This window comes from Durio zibethinus, chromosome 26 (genome assembly GCF_047325235.1).
Source record: "Durio zibethinus cultivar Kanyao isolate XHJ-2024 chromosome 26, ASM4732523v1, whole genome shotgun sequence".
Classification (NCBI taxonomy): Eukaryota; Viridiplantae; Streptophyta; class Magnoliopsida; order Malvales; family Malvaceae; genus Durio; species Durio zibethinus.
In genome coordinates this window covers 19,363,112-19,388,965 of record NC_143187.1, presented here as the reverse complement: position 1 = coordinate 19,388,965, position 25,854 = coordinate 19,363,112, and the positions used below count along the sequence as shown (strand labels likewise).

At 34.0% G+C, this 25,854-nt stretch overlaps 1 protein-coding gene across 4 annotated transcripts; it reads right to left on the bottom strand.

The window, feature by feature from the left end:
* LOC111275414 (protein MOR1-like) lies at positions 1 to 24,171 on the bottom strand. 4 transcript variants are annotated; one of them, XM_089755266.1, is made up of 54 exons: positions 23,842 to 24,171; positions 23,612 to 23,717; positions 23,381 to 23,504; positions 19,750 to 19,829; positions 19,485 to 19,662; positions 19,325 to 19,389; positions 18,456 to 18,538; positions 18,281 to 18,366; positions 18,030 to 18,143; positions 17,335 to 17,454; positions 16,090 to 16,192; positions 15,671 to 15,807; positions 15,295 to 15,360; positions 15,086 to 15,203; positions 14,937 to 14,977; positions 13,899 to 13,979; positions 13,483 to 13,590; positions 13,283 to 13,388; positions 11,399 to 11,511; positions 11,173 to 11,260; positions 10,878 to 10,978; positions 10,598 to 10,705; positions 10,386 to 10,491; positions 10,215 to 10,294; positions 9,720 to 9,863; positions 9,516 to 9,591; positions 9,293 to 9,417; positions 9,094 to 9,204; positions 8,865 to 9,014; positions 8,690 to 8,764; positions 8,476 to 8,557; positions 8,264 to 8,379; positions 8,083 to 8,184; positions 7,888 to 7,962; positions 7,697 to 7,792; positions 7,506 to 7,607; positions 7,296 to 7,397; positions 6,519 to 6,701; positions 6,335 to 6,446; positions 6,071 to 6,147; positions 5,927 to 6,006; positions 5,300 to 5,362; positions 5,049 to 5,175; positions 4,164 to 4,286; positions 3,926 to 4,003; positions 2,987 to 3,145; positions 2,744 to 2,902; positions 1,961 to 2,058; positions 1,674 to 1,830; positions 1,463 to 1,573; positions 1,241 to 1,336; positions 1,091 to 1,162; positions 727 to 1,012; positions 1 to 641 (listed from the first exon to the last, which is right to left on the bottom strand). In XM_089755266.1, exons 1-54 carry the CDS (start codon positions 23,999 to 24,001, stop codon positions 373 to 375), a joined length of 6,078 nt encoding a protein of 2,025 aa, XP_089611392.1. In that variant the 5' UTR covers positions 24,002 to 24,171; the 3' UTR covers positions 1 to 372. The 4 variants fall into 4 exon arrangements, with proteins under 4 accessions (XP_089611392.1, XP_022716533.2, XP_089611391.1 ...); XM_022860798.2 differs by having other exon boundaries at positions 13,899 to 13,970; XM_089755265.1 differs by having other exon boundaries at positions 8,264 to 8,557.
* Positions 24,172 to 25,854: the final 1,683 nt, after the last annotated feature.

Genomic DNA, 25,854 nt, shown 5'->3' with positions numbered 1-25,854 from the left:
TTAAATATCAACATTCTTGTGCCAAGGTTCCATTACCATCCAACTTTCGCAACAAAATTTTAGTCTATCAAAAAGCCTGTGACTGAATGCTAATGTCATAACAATTCACAAAACCCCAAATCGCATTTTCAAAATTTACAGAAAATAAAAATAGGTACAGCTACACTAAATTAAATCTAGAAGGGCATTTCAACCAAAAGAGGACAGGGCTGAGAATACCATATACAGATGCCGTTGGTAACACTGTACATATGCATTTCTGGTGGTAACTGCACTGGGCTGCACTAAATAATTCCCTTCCATTTAAAAGAATGGCTTTTGATGCAAGGTTGAAGAAAATTGCACAAAAAGATTGTTTTCATTTCTCACATTTTAAAGTGGTTCAAGTGCTCCACTTTTTAGTCTTTCCATCCGCGCTTGAAGCCCAGACAATGCCTTCTCATCCATGGGAAGTACACCTCCTTGTGCAGGATTCTCCATACCAGAATGATCTAAAGCACGAGTCAGAGTAGGGAGACCAAGATTTAAGCTGTCATTTACAGACATCAAGGGGCGGGTTCCATAATCAATGTTCCCAGCAGCTGCTGCTAGTTGCATACTCTTCATCCTTTCTCTGATTGCATCCAATGTACCACTGGTTACTGCAGTTCCAACAATAGCTTCCTCGGTGAGTCCTTAAAAGTATATGAACAAACAAAAATAAAAGGAAACGTAACAGCAAATTACCTCCACTCGTAAATTTTTCATTTCTTGGGTCTGCCAATGCATTTTCAGGGGCAAGAACTCTCACACTTGTGGCATTACCAGCCCTGCTGTCTTCAGTATATGATGGTGGTAAATTCAAATTTGTTGGTTCAGGTTTTGCACTTAATGATTTAGAATCATTTAAAGAGTTCGTATGTACTAGGGAAAGAGAAGCAAATTCAGGTGATGAAACAGTAAGAGAAGCAGGGGGAGGGGTTGAAATTGGCAAACTTGAAGGAGTCCTTCCTGCTGCAGCATTCTTCTCCATCTACAATGCAAGTAAAACTCATTAGCAAGCATAAAATCTAGCCAATAAATTTTACTCAGCAGGGGTAAAAAAACAAACCTGAGCTAAGCCATCTCTAATATAAGTGCGAAATGCCTCACTAGCATTTTGGAGCTGAGCAAATATATCAACCTAAAACAAATATAAAAATAAGTCTCCACAGTTAGCTTAGTTACCTTCGAGATAGATAATAGAAACTATACTAATTACCTTGGGGTATAGCTGAGTGATGCGATAAAGTTCATAGAGACCAATTGTGCATGTTTGCTTGTCACCAATTTTCTTGAATATTGCCGCAAGTTCTTGCTGTAAGAATGGAATGGGAGAAATAGATTTTAAGGACCAATAAATTTCAATAATACAAACATCAATCAAGGACAATCACAACTTTATTACTAGACAAACATCAAGTAATAAAAACAATAAGAATACTTTCAACTGGGCATCAGAATTTGTGGCAGGGGTGGAATTGTTGGCTCCACAATCACCCCAATGAGTTTGACCAGGGCCAGTTGATGTCAGCATTCTTGCCGCAGCCAAAGTCTGTTAAATTAAATATAAGGGATAGTGGTAGTTAAAAGAAGATGCCGCCATATACAAACTTAAGAAAGTTGGAATAGCCATTTATTCAATTAACTATTACCTCAAGATTGAGATCAATATAGGCAAGAATAATCGGTTGAGGCTTCATGTCTATCGGCACCAAAGATAGGTGACCCTTTATTGCAGCCCCTCGAAGCTTGACAAGTTCATGTAGAACAGTTTTTACCATTCGCAATGGTTTATCATCAGCTCCAGCTCTTTAAACAGAACCATGAAGGCAGGAAAAAGAAAGAGAATAGAAATCAGTTATCAATTCAAGACCAAGATAAAAATTAACATTCAACACAGAGAAAAAGGAGAAAGAAAAATATTTGGCTTAAGACATGCCTTCTCCGGATTTCTTCCATCCCCAATTCTTGCAGGTAGACATGGATACTTTGAAGGATGCGGTCAAGATCAACATCATAGATAGTGCTTTGAAGAACCTGCATCCCAGAGAATGTAATTGATGATATCATGAAATTAAACAAGAAAACAACCAAATCCATACATGTACAGATATAAATGCCTATGGCGGAAAATAAAAGAATTTTCTCCAACATAAGCCACAATTAGAAGGAATTTTCTTATCAGTTTAATCGAATGATATCAGATGATTTCATTCAATCTCTCAATTATGACGAGAATATATAAATTTTCCATTAATCTTCAAACCCAAATTATCATATTTCATCAGAAATTACTAAGTACTAACAAAGAAGTTCTAGCAATCCTTCTAGGTTTAACATCAGAAAATGAATAGATAGATGACCTTAATTACATCATAGCCAACAGAAATGGTCTCCTCACAAGTATAAAGTCAGACAAGGCACAACTGATAAGACAAGGCTGTTCTAAGATAGATTACTAAGTTCATGAATGCTAGTGGCACAAAATCTTGTTCAAAATTTTATAGGACATCAAATTGACCAAAAAAAAAAAGAAAGAAAAAAACATGGACAATATAATTTTTGGTACATGGATCACAACATAAAAGAGATATTCTTTTGAAGTGAAAATTAAGTTGCTTGTGTGGATAATGATTTCCTGGCAACTTAAGGATTGGCGCTTTATTCATAAATAGCACTGTTTCAGACAATATTCCTAGAAGCACCAAGAATGAAAAAGTACCTTCGTGAGTTTAATCAGACATTTGACGACCAGATCAGAGAACTTCTGATTTCTTGCAGCAAAAGTTTCATTTTTTGCAGGTGAAGGCCATCTTGAAGGATCTAAAGGATGCAAGAGATTAATCAGGACAACAAAGGATGAGGTTCGATCAGCATTGTCCTGCATGTACAATCATCAGTTAAAACCTAAGGAAGAAGATCCATAAATTTGAGGTAAAAAATAAGCATTTTAAAGCAGATCAACCAGAATTTTAAGCATCAAGACATTCAAAGCTTTTAGAAGTTGGCTGCCATCATCCATATGAGGAACCCTTTCATCCAAAAGCCATAGTAGAAGTTCTGTAATAAGATTGTCAAGTGTGTTTTCCTTGACAGCATGTGCAAGTCTCTTATTTTGAAATGTCTGCCAAAAAATTCAAAAGAATTAGTATTTGCCAACAAAACATCCAGTATTACCTAGTTTCTTTGCCAAAAAAAAAAAAAAAAAGATGTTAAGTAACTGCTTAGACCAGAAAAATATTAAAAAAAAATTTTGGAGTTAATTACACGTTTAGTACTTGAATTATAGTAAAATTATCAATTTGATACCTAAACAATTAAATACTTCAACTTTCATTCCATTAAGCAAATTGCACCCCTCACTAGCTCCAACAGTCAAACAATTGATGCGTCCCCAAATACCCAAATAGAATGTGCCATGTGTCTAAAATCGCCACAATTTTTTTATTAGTTTAATTGTCTAAAATTTTTTAATTAAAAATTCAAAAAACAACAGGAAGTGGAGCCTCCATTTCCCTCTCTTTCCTTCCTTTCCCTCTGTCCCTAATTTCCCTATTTCTCTCTGCCCAATTCTTTTTTTTTAATTTTTATGTTTCTTTGGTCAAAATTTCTGTTTTTAATTTTTTTATTTTCAGAATTTTATTTTTTAAAACAAAATAAAAAATTTGTAGAAAGAATTAAAAAAAGAAAAAACATGAGGTGGCTTTTTAGACACATGCTTATTGGTAATCTTAGGACACATCACACATGTTGGTCTAATGTGCAAAATACCAATTTGACAATTCCACTATAATTTGAGCACCAAATGGATAGCCTTTTCTTTAATAGTTTTCGTTCCCAACCCCTCCCAACCACAATCCGGATTCTATTAGAAAGTTACTAGTAATTTATAACGCAGATTTACCTGCATAAGCGTGTTTAGAACATATTTGCAAGCTCTTGATGATGCTCCAGTCAAACTGAAGTCAAAAGTTTTGGCTACCTGTTAAGTGAAGACAGAGAAAGGATAATTAAAAGGAGAGAATATATGTCCTTTTAACAAGAGTACGAACAAAATTAAACTATTTATTGCTATGCATAAGGAACTCAATGCTTGAGATAATTAATAATCATATCATAATGAAACTATGAAGCTTGATTGCCTTATTCGCCAAGCATGAAACAAGCCTATCTGCATCGTTCACTAGTTCATCCATCAAACTGCCTTCTGGGTCATTGGTGGCCTGTGTTAACTCATGGCAGACAACTTTCATTCCTTCAACAGACTGCAATACAAAATGTATCTGATGCTAAGAACATGGTTCTCTTTCAAAATGTGGAACACAAGAGATATTAATTAGAAAGCAATCATGACTTCAAATGAGTAATAACCAAAATGAAACCGAAAATAATAAAAAACAAACATGTCAAGAATGAATCAAGACAAACATGATATAGAAAATGTAAATATTGATTTTCCAATATATATCCAGCAAAGGTACAACTAGCAAGTGAAAGATGGTTTATAGTTAAAGGAAGCAATTTAAATGAGGCCATAATCTCATAACCAACCTGATTAAATTGAGTCATTCACAAACCAAAAATATATATATTAAAAGTACAAGCAGCCTTTCTAACTCATACAAGAAAAGCCTACCAACCTACCCAAGAGATTTCATCTGATTCAAAGAGTAAGGTTATGTCAAAGGCATCGTACTTCTAATCAGAATCAGAAATATGAAAATTCAATTCTTAATACTAATAAACAGAAAAGAATATCCAGGCTCTACGAAATAACTATGAGACACATATAATTTGTGGATTCATTTTGATGGAAAATCTTGAACATTGTAAATTTAAGATGGAAAGTTATTATTTTACACACTCGATAAATCAATGCAACATTTTGCGTTCCATTCTAAAAATCTAATCCTAGCACACAGAAGTTTCGAATCAAGATGCTTTTCAGGGTAGACAACTCTGAACCTACTTATAAATGGGGTAGAAATCATATTAAGAGAAATGATTGACATTAGACAGAGAGAAACCTGCTCAGGGGAACCAAAAGAAATGATATCCAGAGCTTCATTCCAGTTTGTGGGGCCATTGACACCAACAAGCACACGAGGCAACAAATGTCTCTCAATGTTAAGGTCAGGTTGCCCATAGTTTTTCCTGAGGTTTTAAAGACATTCAAAACAATGCTAGCAAGGAGATCAACATGAATAAATCCATCATAGTGAAACCACACTCCATGATTGAAAAGATGACATAAAAACATGATAAAAATAAATAAAACCTTGCAAATATTGACCCAGAAACAGATTGTGAAACTTCACCACTCTGCTCTGCTACATCAGGCCTGGCAAACAAAAGGATATAAGGATTAAAAGTTGAACAATTGAAGTAAACTACCACATCTTCAAAACATTCAGGTATGAAGAAACTATTAGGAAGGCCTATCTAGAGGGTAATACCTTTCACTAATCTGACAGTCATTAAGCTGTGGTCTGAATTAAATTGACATGGCCATTTTCAAAAATGTTTCACATGCAGATTAGTTGAGCATACAGCTAACTTTAGAGGAGAAGCTTACCAAATAAATTTTAACAGCCACAATAACTTCATTTGCTTTTACAGAAACTATAACCAGAAATTGTAGAACATGGCACCACATCAGACAAGGCAAATCACAATTAGTGCATGTGACAATGGTTTATGGGCCATCAAAAATTTTTTAGAGAATCAAAGAAACGAAAAACATAAGATTCATAAAGCAGAAACTAATAGAAATTATTAAAAAAAAACGTGAAAACAGAAAAGCCCAATTTTTTTTCTTGTAAGTTTATCATGATAACATACAAATAAAAAAAAAAGCATCAAGAATCTGTGAGTTAAATCCTCACATTGAAAGAATGGCACTCACCCATTTTCCCTTACTGAACGCCTTAGAGCAGCTCTTGCTTCACCAGGTCGGCCTTCCCTCCTTTTTTCCATCTCTCGCACCTGACACAACATATTACATTGAAAAGGAAGAAATGGAAACATATAAAAGCAAAAACATACTCACCTTCCACTTAAATCTATCATCTAGCATGCTTTTTTGGGCATCCGTCAGCTTCCCTACGTATCTCCATATGTCCTCACCTAGACAGAAGAAAAGCATCTCAACAATCACAAAGCAGAAGCAAGAAGAATAGGAGGAATCCAAAACTGAAATGAATTGAATGACAGCACAAAGAAATAACTTTGAAAGAAAACTCTTAAAATTATATTTGCTTATGCAGCATACAACATTATGTTAATATAGGAGTTACATAACATCATAGCATACCAAGAATCTTATAACCAGTAGCTAGTGTATTTAGGGCAGCTTTCCTAATTTCACCATCTCGTTCTGCTGTCAAGCTTGCAACAATTTGCAATGATTTTAATTGTCCACTTATCTGTTTAAAAGGGAAAAGAATTTATTATTCTAGAAGAAAGAATGTATGAGTGAGACAGTCCAATCCTCTTACCTCAGCTCCATGATGATCAATCAAGAAACCAACAAGATCAACACACTCTATCCGAGTGCGGTTGTTTTTAGAACGAAGACCCTCCAAAATGTAAGGGTAACTTTTTGTGGCTGAATACATTTGAACTATTTGTTTTGTCAGGTCCCGCATTTTTTCTCGAACTTTTTCAATGTTATGTCCCAACTGCAACCAAATTCAGAAATCAGAATATTTGTGCAACATGCAAATATCATACCCATGTAGGAGTATGATTTACCAAGCCAAAACAATAAAGTACTCAGAGTTTGGATTGACCAAAACCAAAACTCAGCTTGATCTCAACCAAGCTTCATCTGTCAAACTTCAGGTCAAAATGGAGAAGTACCTCAATCTGGACTCAAGTTGGGTCCATGATTATCGAGATAAAGCATGAACAAACTTTAATTCCTGCTTTATTTATAATATTTGCATAATAGATATAAAATATAATATTGAAATATTCATATATCAAAAGCTTAACTAGGTCAGCAAGCTGCTCAAGCAAAGTATTAAAATAGTAGAACTTGGCTACATTCAACTTGATGATAAAACCAGTAAGTATTCCACAATTCGAGTCTGAAAAGCTCGCAAATAGGCTTGACTCACTTACACCAAAATACCACATTATAATGGCATAGTGCAAGGTAGAATACAACATGTCTCTCAAAAGAATCTAATTAACCACCAAGCAACATTCATTGAAATGCAGATGTCTGCACATACAGCAAAATCCATGTAATTGAAGATAATGAACAAGACCTTCTCTATCAAGCATGGAAGAAATATGGCAGCTTCTGGCTCTGTCAAAGCATATTCCTCACCCTTCAATGAGTCACAAAGTTCTGGAAGAAACTCCAGCACCTATTAAATGCAAACCAAGTGGTCATTATATCACAAAATGCACATTATTTATCCACTCTACAGGAGAAATCATGAAATTGAAGCATTAATAAAGCGAATAAATTTTACCTTCAACAGGCATGTTGTGTTAGATTTACAGAACTGCAAAACAAACCACCTCAAAAGTATGTCCAGAACTTCAATTATTTCCTTCCCAATAGAAGGGAGTGCCTGCAGTTATTTTGAGAAGATTAAGATAAGAAAAAATATTCACAAAACCCCCTTAAATAACTTTTAACAAGAATGTACTTGTGGAAAACCTTCTGTAACATCTCAAGACCATCAACTTGCTTCTTGAAATCTGTGCTCAATAAGCGCCTATGTAGATCCTCTCTAAAATACTTCATCATATCATTCTGCAATAATGGTGCATACCACACATCTCTTACAAATCAATACTAATTAATGGTAAACAGCAAATTCTTATAAGCAAAGGCCTACAAAAACAAACCTCAAGATCTTGGATCTGTTCAATCCGCGGCTCTTCAAACTTAAGCTTTCGTGCCACCATTCTCTCCCTTTCCTCCTGTGACAAAGGACAAATGAAACATTTTAAGAATATAAGTGGTTATGCACCAAGTTAGCATGCATGGTTATATTTATATGCTCCATAAAAGTCTCAAATTAATAAATCACCCAACCATACCTTATTTGAATCCTTGACATTCAACAAAGCCTGGGACTGAACAGTTATATCTTGAGCAGACAATATCGTTTCTGGTCTCAACCCCTTTGTTGGGATGGCTCTCTTCAAAGCCACACAAAAACAAGATAATTAATAGTCTTCTGATAAAAAAAAGTAGCTAACCAAATCAATCAAAACGTACCAAAGTAACAGTTCTATTTCCATGCTTTGTGACACCATTGGAACTAGATTTTGTAACCTTTCCATTGGTTTTTGAGGCTAGTCCAATAGAAGCTCCTTTGGATGATTCAATTGATTCTAAGAGATATAAAACAGATTAGCATATGAAAAGATTGGGATTTCGAAGGGAGAGGAAATGGTGATGGAAGCAAGCCAAAGCAAACAAAAACATACCTTGGAAAGACCCATAAGGTTTTACCCGCTCAAGGATAAGAGCAAAAGCTGGCCCTTGTATATCTTTAAGATTTTTGTCAATCTGATAACATGACATATGCAAAAGCTAAGATGCTCAAACATTACTCTATAACACAAATGAATGCCAAAATCAAAGAGGTAAATACAACAACAAAAATAAATTAAAAAAGCAACATAATTCTGGTAGACATACTATTTCCTGTCCACTAACTCTTAAAATTTCACCGATGCATCCCTCTGCTGCTTTGCGAACATCCGATGATTTATCCTAGGAAGGATTACAGACATGCAGATACGTTTAAAATGAATCAGAAAATTTGTATAGGAAGAGGACATGCAGAATATTTATCCATTCAACAAAAATTTACCATCATGGCAGTGGCAGCTGGTTTGAGCAGATGCACAGCATCAGAAAATTCACTAAGTCCAGAGAGTTGCCTAGATGACCAATCAAAAAGATCTTTGCGTCCTTCCACCCCAAGCTTAGAGTCTGTTAGTGCTGAAGTGATATATGGAACCTAAAACAAAAAAATTATTTTAGATACCTAACAACAAAGCTAGTTAAAACTACCAGAATGAAATTGGATAAACAGTTACCATCTTATCAAAATGAACGGCTGCACTCCAAGCATCTAAAGTAGACAAAGTGCTCTCTCTCATATGCTTCTTATTGTCACCAAGGCATTTCAAAATATCCAATAGAATTCCCTGCAATTAACAATTTCATGCATGAATTAATTCTTCTAAACAAATAACAAAAACAAGATATTTTAAATGGTAGATTGTGTCCACAAACCTTGCTTGCCTTCTCGACAGCAGGTCCTAACGCAGATGCAACAACACCAATGGTTGTCAAAGTGGCCATAACCAAATTTTTGTTGCTATCATATAGGCGCCCTCTAAGAGCACCAAATAGTTCGACTGGCAGTCAAATAACCCACATGATCAGAATGCTTATCAGAATGAACAATATAGATGGTCCCAATTAGTCCAGAAAAGTTCTCAAAGCCATAGCATACCAGTTCCGGTAGATTGAATGCGCTTGTTAGCCTCTTCCAAAATTTTATTGACAGCTTCAATAGACTCCAACCGAACCTAGAATGGGTAAACAACATGGTAAAACGCCATAAATTCTTATTAAAGGAATCATCATGCATCAAGATGCACAACAAACACGAGAGTACTGAACTGCAAAACATGATCAAATATATTGATAGCAATACCTTCCAATCAGGACTTTCCAAGCTCTTTAACAGGGTAGGAGTGATCTTTCCGCTAATATCTTCACGTGGCAGACTATCCAGTCCACCAACAGACAAAGATGTTGATTCTGATGCCCTGACAGTTTTCTTTGGAGCAGCAGTACCCTGAACAGTAATAGATATAAGACGATCAGTATCCTATTCACAACAACTGTCTAGAATGTAGGCCACTTACCATTAAACTTAGCATGTACTATAATAAGACACACCAGATGTTTCTGCATACATACATTTTTATTTATAAATTATTAATAAAAAATTACTAGAGAGAGAACAGGATAAAAGAAAATTAAAGTACCAGAAAATTGAAGGGAATAGAGAAAGGACATAGTTGTACTGTCCCTAACTTTATTTCACTTCATAATAATTTATTTAAGGGTATTATGGCATTCAATGATTCAAGACAAATAAGTTAGAATTTAATTAATCAGTGGATTAACATGATAGTATACATACCTCAAATGGAGTTTTTTCATATTCAGCATCAAGTGCACTAAGCAATGCAGGTTTGACATCCGTAAGAAACCCCTTGATGTCTGTGAAAAAGGAAATTCATAGAATGTTCAATCATGAACCATAGGTAGATAGAGAACTTTAAATAGGACAATGACAGGCATTAGTCATCACCTGGACCGATAAACTTATGTAAAGCACCCAAAACCTTAATTGCAGCATTTCGGGTGGCTGCAGCACTGGACTGCAGTCCAGTATCTTTACAGAAATCAATTAGATCCTGCAATACAGTTAGCATCAATGTCCATGCCGACAGTTAAAAATTATGAGCGATGACAAAAAATAAAATTAAAAAAAAAAAAAAAAAGTTCAGACAAGTGAAATACCTTCAATTTCAGATGTGATACGCCAAAGTCCTCAACAGCCGAGACCATCCACAATAAACCCTCACTAAGAACCTTGGGATTCTTGTGCTCTTTCATTATTTTATAAAGCTGAAATAAATAATTCTTTACTGCATTAATCAAGAGAAAGAAAAACAAAAGTTGAAAACAAAAGTAACAGAGCAGAGTATTCTTGATCTCTGCTTCAATACAAGCTCAATTGACTGAACTGATATCAACATAGGTATTCATGATCAGAATATGGGATTTAATCTTCACTTACCCTTTCAAAAACAAATGCTGGACCAACTGCCTCAGAGAAAGTGGTGAGGCACTTCAAAGCATGAGCACGAGTCTTGATATCTGCCACTCTCTCACTTATACCTTTCCATTAGGCAAAATAAAAACATGTAACATAATGTCAGACAGAATGAGTATTAAATTTGTCACAAGATAGAAAAATTTAGGCACAAAAACAAGCCCACAAGTAAACCGATAGCAGAAGGACAAGCACAACAAATTCTAAAAGCCAGTTGTTTGAAAAAGGGGATGGGGACATGTCTCAACCTAATACTCACCACGAAGGCAAAGCACAACACATTTCTTTGGAAATTTTGTTGCAGTAGAGGCCAGATAAGTGACAACTTCAATGACTTGTTGCTGCACCTGCATTGTTCAATTTAAAAGTCTTGATATTTCCCAGCACTAAGAGAAAAGAGGAAAGAAAGAGAGACAGAGACAGAGAGAGAGAGAGAGGTTAAAGAAGACAAGCTGCCATCTTAAACTGCAAAATTCTTCATATACCTGAATATTTTTCTCGTTCCAACCAGGAATAGCACAAAGCAAACGAATAAAAATCTCCAGAGACTGATCAAGGTCCTGGAGACCTTCAACCTGTTGTTTCAGTGAGGATATGGCTGCAATCAGAGAGGTTTGGGCACCCCAATTAGAAAATTCAGCCAACAAAAAGTATTTCTAACTAGACAAAAAATTCCAAAAATACCAAAGAAAGAATATATATATATATATAAAGCACTTGACTCATAAACTATCTAGTTTTAACTTCATCATAGCAAGCCTAAATGTCATATTTCAAGCATTTGGCTCAAGAAATTAAATAAGAGAAGGCTCTAACCAATAATGCAAGAAATTTAACCATAATATAAAGACAAAAAGTTAAGATGAATTTTTGGTACTTAGGGATCAAGGGCTTAAAGTGTTTATGCTAAACCTCATAAGGAACACAAATGCCCAAGAAAATCAGAAACTCAAATGAAACCTCTAGCAAAATGAGTTCAGCCTGGAAGTAATTTTGAAGCAATCTGGCAGAAGCTTCTACTTAGTGAAAAGAAAATAAGAAATTCAGTATTACGTGCCCATTTATCAGATTATCAAGTCCAACCCAAACCAACTGGATTAACCATTGTCATAGAATTCCAGAGATTCCTTAAAAATCTTTGAGAACAACAATTTAGTCAATGACCTAACACTATGTACAGAACTCATGTTACTGGTGGGAAAAGGCCATAACCTTCTCACTTTCAGCAGTGAATTTAAAAGTTATGGATGCATATGTATAAATAAAAGTGAACGGGATGTACAAATAACATGTAGCCAGTAACATGTTTAATTATTTCAAATATAATGAAATAAGCAAATGATAATCTATTGAAAATTATTTATTAACCTAGCATACAAACAATATTGTTTAGAAAAGAGCTAAGCATCTCCTATATCCAATAATCGCCAAAAAAATAAAAGCATGATAAAGTTTTAATCAAGTTAATGAATAGATATAAAGTCATTATAAAAAGTTTCAAATTTTATGACAGCCACAAAAATGTACAAGAAAACAACAATCAAAACATTGAAAGATAACTTTTGTTACATTTTCTCATGTAAAATAGCAATATTATCATCCAAGTTAAAAGAAATAATTAGAGGAGAAAAATATTGACATTTGTACTTAGAAACTAATAATAGCAATTCCAGCCACTAAGAATTAATAAATACACTACCCATATATGAACTCTTTTTTTCTTCATATTTTATTATCCAACAGATTGAATAGTATTTCAATTGACTTCAAGATTCAACTTTTAAAGCATTTTTTTTAATTTTTTAAAAGAAACTCTATCTAGAAAATTATAGCTCAATTAGCTTCCTACAATAAAAGTGTAAAAGTCTCATCTAAAAAGAAAAGTGGATTCTTACTCTTTTCTAGTTAAAGAAACAATAACCAAAAAAAAAAAAAAAGCGTAAAGAAAAGAAAAGAAACAGAATGAAATGACAGAAATAAGATACAAGTTACTGATTAATAGAAAAGGAAGAGAAAGTAGTCAAAGGCGAAAGAGAAACTAAAAGACATTAGCTGCCCGTATTAATTTAATTAAGCACCTCTTATAATAATAAGAATGTAAAAGTATGCTTTCAATTGTTGTCTATGAGCACTCTTAATTTCAAATAGTACCTGACTTTACATCTATATATATATATATATATATATATATATGAAACATTAAATATATATATATGAAACATTAAATATATATATATATATACATATAATAGATATATGGTATGCATGACTACGTGAATTTGCAACTTAACAACCATCTATCAAATACACTGTTAAGTCTAATAACTACAGACATTAAATCAAGAGGAAGTTACAAAAAAGTAACCAACCTTCAAGACGCTCTTTCCATAAAGCACTCTTCAGTTGAGTAATGATATCTGCCTGTATGAGCGAACCTAATCTGCTTTCAATCTCTTCAAGATTCATTTCTACTGGCTGTAATTGTCAGAAAAATCCAAAGTAAAGATAGTAAGATCTTTCAAGAAATTACAGTAACGACAGACAAAAAAGCCTTAACAGATGAGTTTACCTCAATGTCCTCAGGTGGTTCAGTCAATTTTGCTATTTCTAGCCGTCCTGATCCATCTACCTTTTTGTTGTTGCCTGACTTCACTGAAGCCCCTTTCTTGCTGGTAGGCTGATCAAAGTTTCAATTAGAATGACACTAGAACAATGTTTACAAAACCAAATAATAAACAATAGAAATAATACCCTAATATGCCCTCGATCTTTTATTGCATAGAATTAAGGCTATTATGAACAACTTTTATTTTATTACAATTAGAACCTTGACGTCACAGAATATTCCATATTTCATTAAAAATTCTCATGGTTGGATGACATAATATATAGAAAATGCTTTCTTGAATTTATTTGGATGAGGTAGACAACAAATATTTGAAGAAAGATAATTTTAATAATTCTGTTAGTTGGATAAAATCTTACTGCTGCAGAAACAGGCCTCTTTCCACTAAGCATGCTTGCCGCTGATTTCCTAACAAATAAGCCTTCAGAAAACTGCATAGACTATAATAGTTAAAAACATCATAAGTTTGTGATCCAATGAGGGAATTTTCTCAATTCTTTAACATGACAGACAAGATAACCAAAATGAAGGATAACAAATATTTATAGAGAAGTTGAATAAAATTTGTGTGAGATGCAAGCATCAACATAAATCATCATAATTCATAATTAATAGCCTTATAATAAATGATAAACATCATAAGCCAGATATTCATCCTTAACTATACTGGCAGTAAGGCATTCGTTCTCATTTTATGGTTGCCTTTCTGGCATTGCTTCTAAAGTAAAAATGAACAATCAAATATAATCATAGACTGTCTTCAACCTTTTGTAGTATTTTCATCTTAGATCAACTTATCTATATTGGCATTAAGGTGCTTGTTCTCAGTATGATTGACTTTTCTAGCATCATTTGTAGAAATGAACAATCTTCCATGCAGAGTAAGGAAGACGGTGAAAGAGAACTTGGGTCACTGTATGTCAGTAAACGACATCATCAAGATTTCTTTTACTTTGTAATACAGAAAACTGTATAGAAAAAAATCATCACTATACCCAAATATGCTTTTGCAAAGTTAACCACGTTAATATCATGTCTTTATACTTCCAATCATCCATGTGTGATCACCAAAAATCAGAAGACTCCTTTCTGATAAGCATCAAACTCAACACTTTCATTTTGCTTTGGGCAAATAAATTAGATCTTCTCCATATACTTCAATAAAGGCTTACCAGCCATGCTAGATATTATGCCACAAATAGGTTCTATCCTAACTTCTGTTTGAAGAAACCTATTAATATTGCTGCTTGCTAAGGTTACAGATCCAAATAATATAAGGAAGAATGAATCATTTAGTTACAGACAGAAAAAAAGATAACACTTGATGATATCATATGTAAAAAGCATAAAGAAAACAAATAAAATGCTAAAGATTAGGTTCCAGAGTTAGCACTCACCTCTGTAGAAGAGACACCACTACCTGAATTTTGAACAGCAACTGGAATGTCATGATAAAAGGTAAAAACAAAGACACAACCAGTTAAAAAGGGTTCTAAGAGTTCCAACGCTAAATGCAATGTCAGTATGCAGAGAAAACTATACACACCAGAGCTAGTACCACCAGACACAGCAGAACCAGATCCCACAATCATTTCAGAGAGCTTCTTTTTTCTAACATCATCAAGTTTCTCCAGTGACCTCTCTAATGGCCTCATACCAACAGACTAAGAGAGAATAAGCACATAGAAAATTTATATAGGGGTAAAATATCTTATGGAATTGAAGAGATGATACCATAATAAGTGAAAATATTACCTTAGCTACAGCAGTCAATGCTGAAAAGGCTGCATCTCTCACATCTGGGGTCCCATCATTAAGACACTGCAATCCAAATTCATTCTGATGGTTAGAGCAATATATAAAGAGAAAAAAAGCTATAAGAGCATTAACTTGTATTTGAACACTGACTATGTAATTAACTTGTATTTGAACACTGACTATGTAAATTTTATTTTTAAGAACTCTGAAAATATACACAACCATGTATGATAAGTCAACTCAAAAGGTTCTCAGAATTTCCCCGTTATCCTTAATTCCTTATAGTTTTTTTTTTTTTTTTCCGGTGGGAAAGGAGAAGGGTTAAAGTGTTCTAACCTAGAATAAGCATTATTCAAAGGAGCACTGCACTGACCTCCATACAGATTGAGACATAATCCTTATGCACCTTCAGAACAACAGCCTTGTTACTTGTTTCGATACAGAATGTCACCCAGGTCAAAGTTAATGACCGCACAAGTGGAACTTTGTTTTTAACTGCAGTTTTAACATCTGCAATAAACAACAAATATTAAACAATAATAAACTTGATAGCCACCACCTAACCAGGGTCGGTGTCAGTAAACAATTTGTTTCCTCCACCAATAGCTTATATTTTGAAAGCAAAATCTAGATGTAAATATTAGTCAGAAACTGCTACATGAGAGGGGGAACAAACTAAAAAATGTAAATGAATCAGAAAGTGATTTCATTGGAAGCAGAAAAGGCAATATAAATTGTTCGTCCTGATAAAGACAACTCGAAAATTAGTGATTAGAATACGAAGGTACTTGCCTTCCACAATTTCCACCAGATTTAGGCACCCTGCTTTATGCATCGCTTGAAGAGTTTGTGTGAGTGACTCGGTCAAAGCAGGTTTTTTCTCTTTCAATTTTTCCTACTCGAGAAGAAATGGTTCATACAAACAATAACTTAATGTTGAGTCTGTATTTCACCCGTAAATGATAAAAAGAAATTGATAACAAAAATCTATGGAGCAAATACATGATAAGTCAATTTGAGAGCTTGAGGACCTTTAGCGGCATGAACTTTTACATAAAACAGCAACTAGATTCCAGAGGACAGCGGGGCAAGTAACTCAACTAATGCACAGAGCCACACCCCTCCCCACCCCCCAGAGCAAAAACAAAGCATAAAACAAAAATAATTAGAACTTGATTTGCCAGGTTAGGTCCAAAGAAGGATGATCCAGAAAACAAGAGAGTCCTTCCAACATTTTTGGCATGTGATTGTGACACTCAAAAACTTAAACCAACAGTACTGTACAGGTAAATACAAGTAAAGAGGGAAGAAGGGGAAAACAAAAAGAAAATTTTAACAAAAATCAAAACAGCTCATCCATTATATCAATGACACATTACTTCCAAGTTGCATCAAATTTTTTGTTATATAGCAAAAATAACGCATGCAATAAGTTATAACAAACTAAACATTTTCTAGCTAAGTAAGGTTCACCCCAAGGCCCCACAATGACATTGTGACGGAAATGACAAAAGACTTAGGAGCAATATGATAAACCGTTGAAATTTTTCAATTTTTGTATTTTTGTAAAGTGATTGGTTATTCATTTTGGGGGAACACTGTTTAGAATATTTTCACTGAAAAAGTGCTGAAAACATGAAGCAGTTAAAACCTCATTAATGTATTAGGTCAATATTATTTTATAAAAATTTTATCATTAATAAACAAACAATATCTACAAGTCAAAAGCAGCATCCAAGATGTATGAACAGTTTTACTTTCAGGTACGTGATTAGATGAGAATTTAACTTTGTGCTTCTGTTATTCAAGAAAAAAGACAGCTTTTGTCTGTCTTCGTTTTTATTGTCAACCAGACAAGCATGGTACTGTCAGTTTTGCCTAAAGAATTAAAATTTCACAACCACATAACTTGATGATAAACAAAAATGAAGCAAGAGAGCGATAAAATGCAAGTGAAGCTGATTTAAAAGTAACAACAGATGTAGTGCAGCATGCAATTAAATGTTTTCATAAGTACTAAAGTTATATTGCACTTACAAGTAAAATTGGCAACAAAAAGCGCGAACCACCAGAAAAATGGGTCCGCAAACCCCTAGCAAGATTCCCAATAGCTTGGATGGCCTCAACTGCGACAGCCATGTTTACATCTGTAGCAAGCTGCAAGCAGAAACACAAGTTAGGCAAATCAAGTACCAAAGGCGTGAAAAAACATAGAGGCTAAAAATTAAAAGGAGAGTTTGACATGCCAAGATAACAAAGTAGAACCTAGGTAAGCTGATACCCAGAAATACACACACACACAAACACATACCATGCATGCATTACTGTCAAAATAACCTTATGCTTATGCTCAAAAATGCTTCAACAACCACCTGTAGCAGTTACACTAGTCATAAAGTAAATTAAAAATAAAAATGAAATTGAATCATGGTTTCCACTCTTGAATGGGGTAGCAAAGATTAAAGGACCTCTTACATGCTAACAAAGGAAAAAACCAAGAGGATTTAGAAAGAACTAAAAACGGTAGCACTCAGGCAGGCAGACTTTCATCCTCATACAAGTAAAAGAAGCATTATAAAAACAGGGTTCGATTGGAAATTAGTGAAAAAGGTAATATTCATGCAGTAAGAACATCAAGACAGTGTTCATCCCTATTTTGATTGAAACAAACTTGTCTTGTCCCATTACGGGGTTGACCGCAATTTTTTAAGAGATGGGAGCAGATTAAAAACCTTCTTCAATGTCCGACAAACTTCCGTAAAATCACCAGGTGCTATCTTCTTTGTTGATGCAAGCTTGGTGAGTTCAGCAACAGCCTCCTTTCTTTCTGACCACTTGGTAGCTTTCTACAAGACAGTTTTTATAGAGAGGCAACAGTCAACAGCTTAAAATTCCAATTTGAGAATCACTAGTATCAAAAGAAAAGAAATAAACAAGTGGTACAGTTTGTCCAAATAATATCAGATACAGGGACAGTACTAACCACTCCATCCCAAAATCCAGACTTCTCCAGAGGAGTTAATATATCAACAGGATCAACAAGCTCATATTCATCAATTTCCTGAGGAGCTGACAATACATGACAAAAGTATGAGATTAGCTTGATTTAGAAAACATTCGAAAATTGTGCAACCCAAAGTTCACAATAAATTACATACCATCAGCTACAGATTCTTCAACAGAGCCAGGGCCAGCAGCTTCAGAAACAGCTTCATGTTCTGGCTCCCTGTCTTGCTCAGATCTGAAAAAGATAATGAAGAGCTTAAAATATGACAAATCTGACCTAAACAGTGTTAACTGAACCATAAACTTGTAAATTCTTAAGATAAATAGTAGCTAGAAAACATGCAGATACAACTGTTGTAGGGATATGCATTTCTCAGATGTATCAGACACGAACACATGAAACTTCACAACCATATTCTAATTGTCTCTCCCCAGTTGAATTTGGTGATACATTAATTACATGTACATTTGTGACTGTAAAAAGAAACAATTCAATCAATTATTTGAATATCTAAAAAAATACATTTTTACCAATCCCTGGCAATAATCTGTAAAATTTTGTACCTGTATGGCTGTACCAAAGTCGTTGTAACATGCAAGCTCTATTTTGGCACATGTTAAATGATTGAAGTCTTATTGAGAGATCAAAATGGTCCCTACTAATTGATGTTTAAGTGTTATTTTTCTGTTTCTTGCATAGGCTGCACTTTTTTTTTTTTTGTGTATCTGGCCACCAGAGTTAAGATAGCTTTGACAGCTTCAAGATTTTAAAGAAATGCACATGACTCATTCAAAGTATTTTTATTTGCTTATCCTGCATTCAAAGCAGTAATTCATTCTTCTGCATTACCCTTATTTGTCCTTTACTCAAACTGATACCAACTGAGCTCAAATACATGGTCAAACAAATGAAAGCACAACATTTCTCTAAATATACGCATAAATACAACAAAGCACAGCTTTAAACACATCCATACATAGCACAATGCAAAATTAGAGGATTTCTAAACAAGAAATTTACCTTATCTTCCGTGATGGCTTCGCTGTCCCTGTTACGTTCACAAGCTCAGCCTCAAGCTCTTTTTTCTTTAAACAGAGGAAAGAAGATAAAAAACATATTTTATTTCAATATAACAGGAAAAAGGCATCTATAGAATAGACTAAACTTAATAATATTTTACCATAGTGTCACGCATCTTCTCAAACAATATTGACTTGACAGGATCCTTTCCAATCCAACGACAAAGCTCAAGAGTCAGTCCTTTGGAGGATGCACGGACATTTTGATCTTGGTGGTCAAAAAGTTCAGGAAGCATCTTCAGAATTCTTTTAGGAGGGACAACTTTGGCTCCAAATTCACTAATTGCAAACAGACAATAAGCAGCTGCAGGGAGCAAGTAATAGAATTAATACATAGTTTGTGTCAAGGGGATCTCATATACAAACCTTAATGCTTGAAACATGACATCAATTGCAGGCACCACTGCTTTGGCAACTTTATTCTTTATGGCCTTCTCCATTGAATCCTATGATTACCGCAAAAATGTAAAGGAGTTACAAGAACATCTCTACCATACCAAAGCAAAAACCAATTACAGTAAAAATTAAAAAAGACTCAGAAAGAAGGTCAACAATGCAGTTTAGAGAGCCCCAAAATACAGACATGTGAAATGCTTTCTCCTGCAAGACAAGGATATGAAATAATACTTAGCCCCTAATACAGGAGAAGATAAGAATTGAGCACAGTCTATAAAGAGCTGTCTCAGTATCCCCGTACAATTAGCTTAAGTCCCTCTCCAGTGACAAAAGAAACCAAACAGTATTAAATGCCCCTATAAAACCCAAAGAAAAATGAGAAATAGAGATAACAAAAAATGTAGGTAAACAGCCCTTTGCATAAATTCAAAATAATCAAAAGAACTAAAACTCACACTAATCAACTATTGCAGTATTGAACATGCAAATACACACAAACACAAAGATCATATGCATCACAAAGCATCTGGCAGATAAGTTTCTCTCAACCTCTACAAAACCATGCATATTAAACAATTTCAGATTTGCCGAACAAAAGAATTCCAATGCCTAGCAACTTGGTTTATAACTATATATAAAACCCTGCAGACCCAACATAAAGAGAAGAAATTACGTAAGAGGGAAAGATGTGGTGAAGAAAAAGAAGAAATGTAGCTCAAAAAGTTTAAGATTCATGTGCGTTAGATAACCCAATGCACGTCTAGTAATATTTATTAGCTCAGTATCCCCGTACAATTAGCTTAAGTCCCTCTCCAGTGACAAAAGAAACCAAACAGTATTAAATGCCCCTATAAAACCCAAAGAAAAATGAGAAATAGAGATAACGCAAAATGTAGGTAAACAGCCCTTTGCATAAATTCAAAATAATCAAAAGAACTAAAACTCACACTAATCAACTATTGCAGTATTGAACATGCAAATACACACAAACACAAAGATCATATGCATCACAGAGCATCTGGCAGATAAGTTCCTCTCAACCTCTACAAAACCATGCATATTAAGCAAGTTCAGATTTGCCAAACAAAAGAATTCCAATGCCTAGCAACTTGGTTTAGAACAATATATAAAACCCTGCAGACCCAACATAAAGAGAAGAAATTACATAAGAGGGGAAGATGTGGTGAAGAAAAAGAAGAAATGTAGCTCAAAAAGGTTGAGATTCATGTGCATTAGATAACCCAATAAACGTCTACTAATATTTATTAGCTCAGTATCCCCGTACAATTAGCTTAAGTCCCTCTCCAGTGACAAAAGAAACCAAACAGTATTAAATGCCCCTATAAAACCCAAAGAAAAATGAGAAATAGAGATAACGCAAAATGTAGGTAAACAGCCCTTTGCATAAATTCAAAATAATCAAAAGAACTAAAAATCACACTAATCAACTATTGCAGTATTGAACATGTAAATACACACAAACACAAAGATCATATGCATCACAGAGCATCTGGCAGATAAGTTCCTCTCAACCTCTACAAAACCATGCATATTAAGCAAGTTCAGATTTGCCAAACAAAAGAATTCCAATGCCTAGCAACTTGGTTTAGAACAATATATAAAACCCTGCAGACCCAACATAAAGAGAATAAATTACATAAGAGGGGAAGATGTGGTGAAGAAAAAGAAGAAATGTAGCTCAAAAAGGTTAAGATTCATGTGCATTAGATAACCCAATGCACGTCTACTAATATTTATTAGCACAGTATCCCCGTACAATTAGCTTAAGTCCCTCTCCAGTGACAAAAGAAACCAAACAGTATTAAATGCCCCTATAAAACCCAAAGAAAAATGAGAAATAGAGATAACGCAAAATGTAGGTAAACAGCCCTTTGCATAAATTCAAAATAATCAAAAGAACTAAAAATCACACTAATCAACTATTGCAGTATTGAACATGCAAATACACACAAACACAAAGATCATATGCATCACAGAGCATCGGGCAGATAAGTTCCTCTCAACCTCTACAAAACCATGCATATTAAGCAAGTTCAGATTTGCTGAACAAAAGAATTCCAATGCCTAGCAACTTGGTTTATAACTATATATAAAACCCTGCAGAGCCAACATAATGAGAAGAAATTACATAAGAGGGGAAGATGTGGTGAAGAAAAAGAAGAAAAGTAGCTCAAAAAGGTTAAGATTCATGTGCATTAGATAACCCAATGCACGTCTACTAATATTTATTAGCTCAGTATCCCCGTACAATTAGCTTAAGTCCCTCTCCAGTGACAAAAGAAACCAAACAGTATTAAATGCCCCTATAAAACCCAAAGAAAAATGAGAAATAGAGATAATGCAAAATGTAGGTAAACAGCCCTTTGCATAAATTCAAAATAATCAAAAGAACTAAAAATCACACTAATCAACTATTGCAGTATTGAACATGCAAATACACACAAACACAAAGATCATATGCATCACAGAGCATCTGGCAGATAAGTTCCTCTCAACCTCTACAAAACCATGCATATTAAGCAAGTTCAGATTTGCCGAACAAAAGAATTCCAATGCCTAGCAACTTGGTTTAGAACTATATATAAAACCCTGCAGACCCAACATAAAGAGAAGAAATTACATAAGAGGGGAAGATGTGGTGAAGAAAAAGAAATGTAGCTCAAAAAGGTTAAGATTCATGTGCATTAGATAACCCAATGCACATCTACTAATATTTATTAGCACATTTTTGTTACTGGCATGTTTAATTGTGTTAACTCTATTGATTAGAGTTATTATTCCAAACAATTTAGATCCATTCTTCATGAACCATCTCTTTTCATATACTATCAACTCTCTCATCTGCTTAGTTTCATTCTATTGCGTAATCAACAAATACTCTATTGCCTAATCAACAATTTTTGAATACTTTAAATAACAACAACTTAGAATAGATAACTTGAGTAAAAACAACTAAGAATAGATAATAGTACCCTATCTATCATCGCTACCCTATCTATCATCGCTACCCCTAATCCTCCCCCTGGAGTCCTAATACTTTAGGAGACATTTCGCTCAGCACTGAATCTCATAAAATATACATTTCAATCATTTGAATCAACAAATTTTGTCATATTTAGACCCTCTCCTAAGCCACAAATATGAAATCAACAGCAAGTCAAGATACGTAAAAGAAAAAAAGTAAGAGTGCAAAAGACATTTTACCCAGAGTTTTAATTTCATTTTCAGTTAATATCTATACAACTGAGAATTCTAGCATGTTTCAGAGATAGCAGTATGAGAATCCAACCTAAAACCAATAACATTTTAACTCATTCTTAAGGGTGGATTTTCCCATGCTTTTATACTGTGTTTTAATTTATCCAAGTCACCATATGTAAGGCAAGAAACCTAAGCACATTTTAATTTATACCACAAATAAATGAAGAATCCCAATGCACTGATCAGGTACTGCTCTTCTTTTCTCACCGCTTTTCCTATTTTGCCCTAGTACCCACTCTATCACCATTAATCAAATTTGAATTTGGATCACATAACACCTTTAAAAAAAGAAGTTTTTTGAAGACATTATCAAACATACCAGGAAAACATCAACAGCCTCCAATTCTACCCAGAGCATGAACACTGCCTGAGCCTTCTCGACCGTCTTAGGCCTGCCGGTGAGGCATTTTGCCACGATGGCATCACATACTTCCTTCGCATACCTGACACCGTAACAATCTAAAGATCAAAAACCGGAAGCAACCCTACAAAATGTAGATTTCAAAAATAAAACAAATTTCAGAAAAAAATTTAAATAAAACGACATCACCTTCCGGCATCAGCATCAGCCGCTTTTAAGAACGCAATCAAGGCATCCAGCACCTTCTCCTGCACCGGCGCATTCGAATCCGCCACCGTCTTTTTGAAAAACGGAGCTGTACATTTGAAAATCACGAAGATCCATCAATCAATTGAGGAAATAAGATCTGATCCGTTAAAAAATTTAAAAAGAAAAAACCTAAGAAAAATTTTTTAAAAAAAAGAAAAAGAAAAACTGACCTATTTCGCGGAGCCTCGAATCCTTCGGATCCGTAATGGAATCGCAGAGAGAAGCTAAGTCGATGTTAGCCTCGTTCCTTACCTTCCAATTCTTGTGCAGCAACCGATCTTCCCATGGCAATTTCTTCGCCTCCTTCAATAATTTCTCTTCTTCAGACATTTTATTTCTATTTTTTATTTTATTTTCTTCTTTCAATCAATCGGACTATCCAAATGCAGAGTTCCAGAATAACGGAGCTTCTTCTTTTTCTTCTTAATTTTCTTCCTCCTCTTTTCTTTTTCTTTTTTTTTTTGGCTTTTTGCTTTTTGTTTCTCCCCCCGAGTGCCGGCGAGAGACCAAACCAAATGATAAAATGGTGTTTTAAGAGTCTTAGTGATGTGCGTCAAATATCAGTATCAATCTCCCAAAACCGAAAAGCGAGCGATAGGTTATTTGAAATGTACGTTTAAACAATTTCTCTCACCACGCGCCACTACGTGCCCTTCTCATCACTTTTGACGGCTTCTAGGTAGCTATTGGATCGTTTAAGTACGCGACCTATTGACGCGTGACCCGCTTCTTTCTCACTATATTATAATCGCCGTTGGTTGAGCAGTGTAAATTGTGGGGCCCAGGATATGGGTTTCAAAAAAAGGAGGAGCGGAAACGAGACCCTGTTACTATTTCGGTCACAGTTGATTTTCTTTAAAAAATTTTCAAATTTTTATTTTCTAGTGGCATTTGTTATTACTACGTAAATAATCGTTATTTTATTTATTTTTAAACATATAAATATATATTTTATAAATTTTATAAATAAATTAATACTCATGACATTAATTTTTTATTTTTTATTATAATCAGTAGTGGCAAGAGATTAATTAAATGTAAATTGTGACATAAAGTTATTATTTTTTAAAATTATTTTGGATTTACATTAAGTCATTTCATAACAAAGGTAATTTATCTATTAAAACTTTTATTGCGAGGTTTTCGAATGACAAAGCAAGATTTACATATGATATTTATTAATTTAGAGAAAATATACGATAAAATTTTTTGAAAAATATTTAGGTGAGTCTTAATGAAAAACGAAACATTACCAAAAATTATTTTATCACTGATAGAAAATTCTATCTTAAATCACCAATAAATTATCAAAAAAATTGATAAAATATAATTGTAAAAAAATTTCAAAATCATCAGTGAAATATTGATAAAATTTATTGATGAATTTCATTCCGTCGATAATCCATAAGTGAACATTTGACAAGAATTAACGTGAAAATTACTAATTAAAAATTTTATCAATAAAAAAATTTTGAAAAAAAAATTCAAAGTAGACGATTACTGACAAAAATTTCATCAGTAATCTATCAAAAATTGAAAAAAAAATTAAAACCTCCAATCCATGAATCATGAAACCTCAAAATTCCCATTTTGAAATCCCCAAACTCTTTCTTTCCCTATTTCCCTATTTCCACCACACCTCTCTAATCAATAATGTTGTACTTCTATCATGATATATAGGTTAGGGACTTCGACCATAAATTTATTCATAGGCTGGATGGCCTGCCAAACTTGAAAGCCCTCATGATCAAAAAATGGATCTGAACAAATAAATGAGGTCCAATCAAAAAATAAAGTTTGGGTTAGGTTTCACCATTTAAGGTTCAGGCTCGACCCGATCCAAAAATTAAAAAATATTTTTTATCATAATAAAATAAGGCCAAGGCTTGGTTTCACGATTTGCTTTATTTTTTATAATGGATAATAACCATTTGCTTTAATATTCATAATATGATCAATTCCATTTTTACTTTATACAAAACAATGACCCAATTTTAAATTGCATTCAATAAAATAAAATTGGACATAAGTCCAAACTACTCATAAATTTAATTAAAATTAATTAAATTAGTTAAATTAACAATTTATAAAAAAATGAAAAAAAAAAATTTTCCTCAATTTTAAATGCTAATGCTTTGGATAATCTTAAACATTATTATTATATTAAGGAATAGCCTTACGTT

Bases quoted from the DNA above. Each gene is read 5' to 3' on its own strand.
- LOC111275414 (XM_089755266.1), bottom strand. From the start codon at position 24,001: ATGTCTGAAGAAGAGAAATTATTGAAGGAGGCGAAGAAATTGCCATGG. The intron at 13,389-13,482 runs GTAAACTCATCT...TGACAATTACAG, and splicing joins AACCACCTGAGGACATTGAG to CCAGTAGAAATGAATCTTGA. The intron at 1,163-1,240 runs GTAATTAGTATA...TATTTGTTTTAG, and splicing joins TCACTCAGCTATACCCCAAG to GTTGATATATTTGCTCAGCT.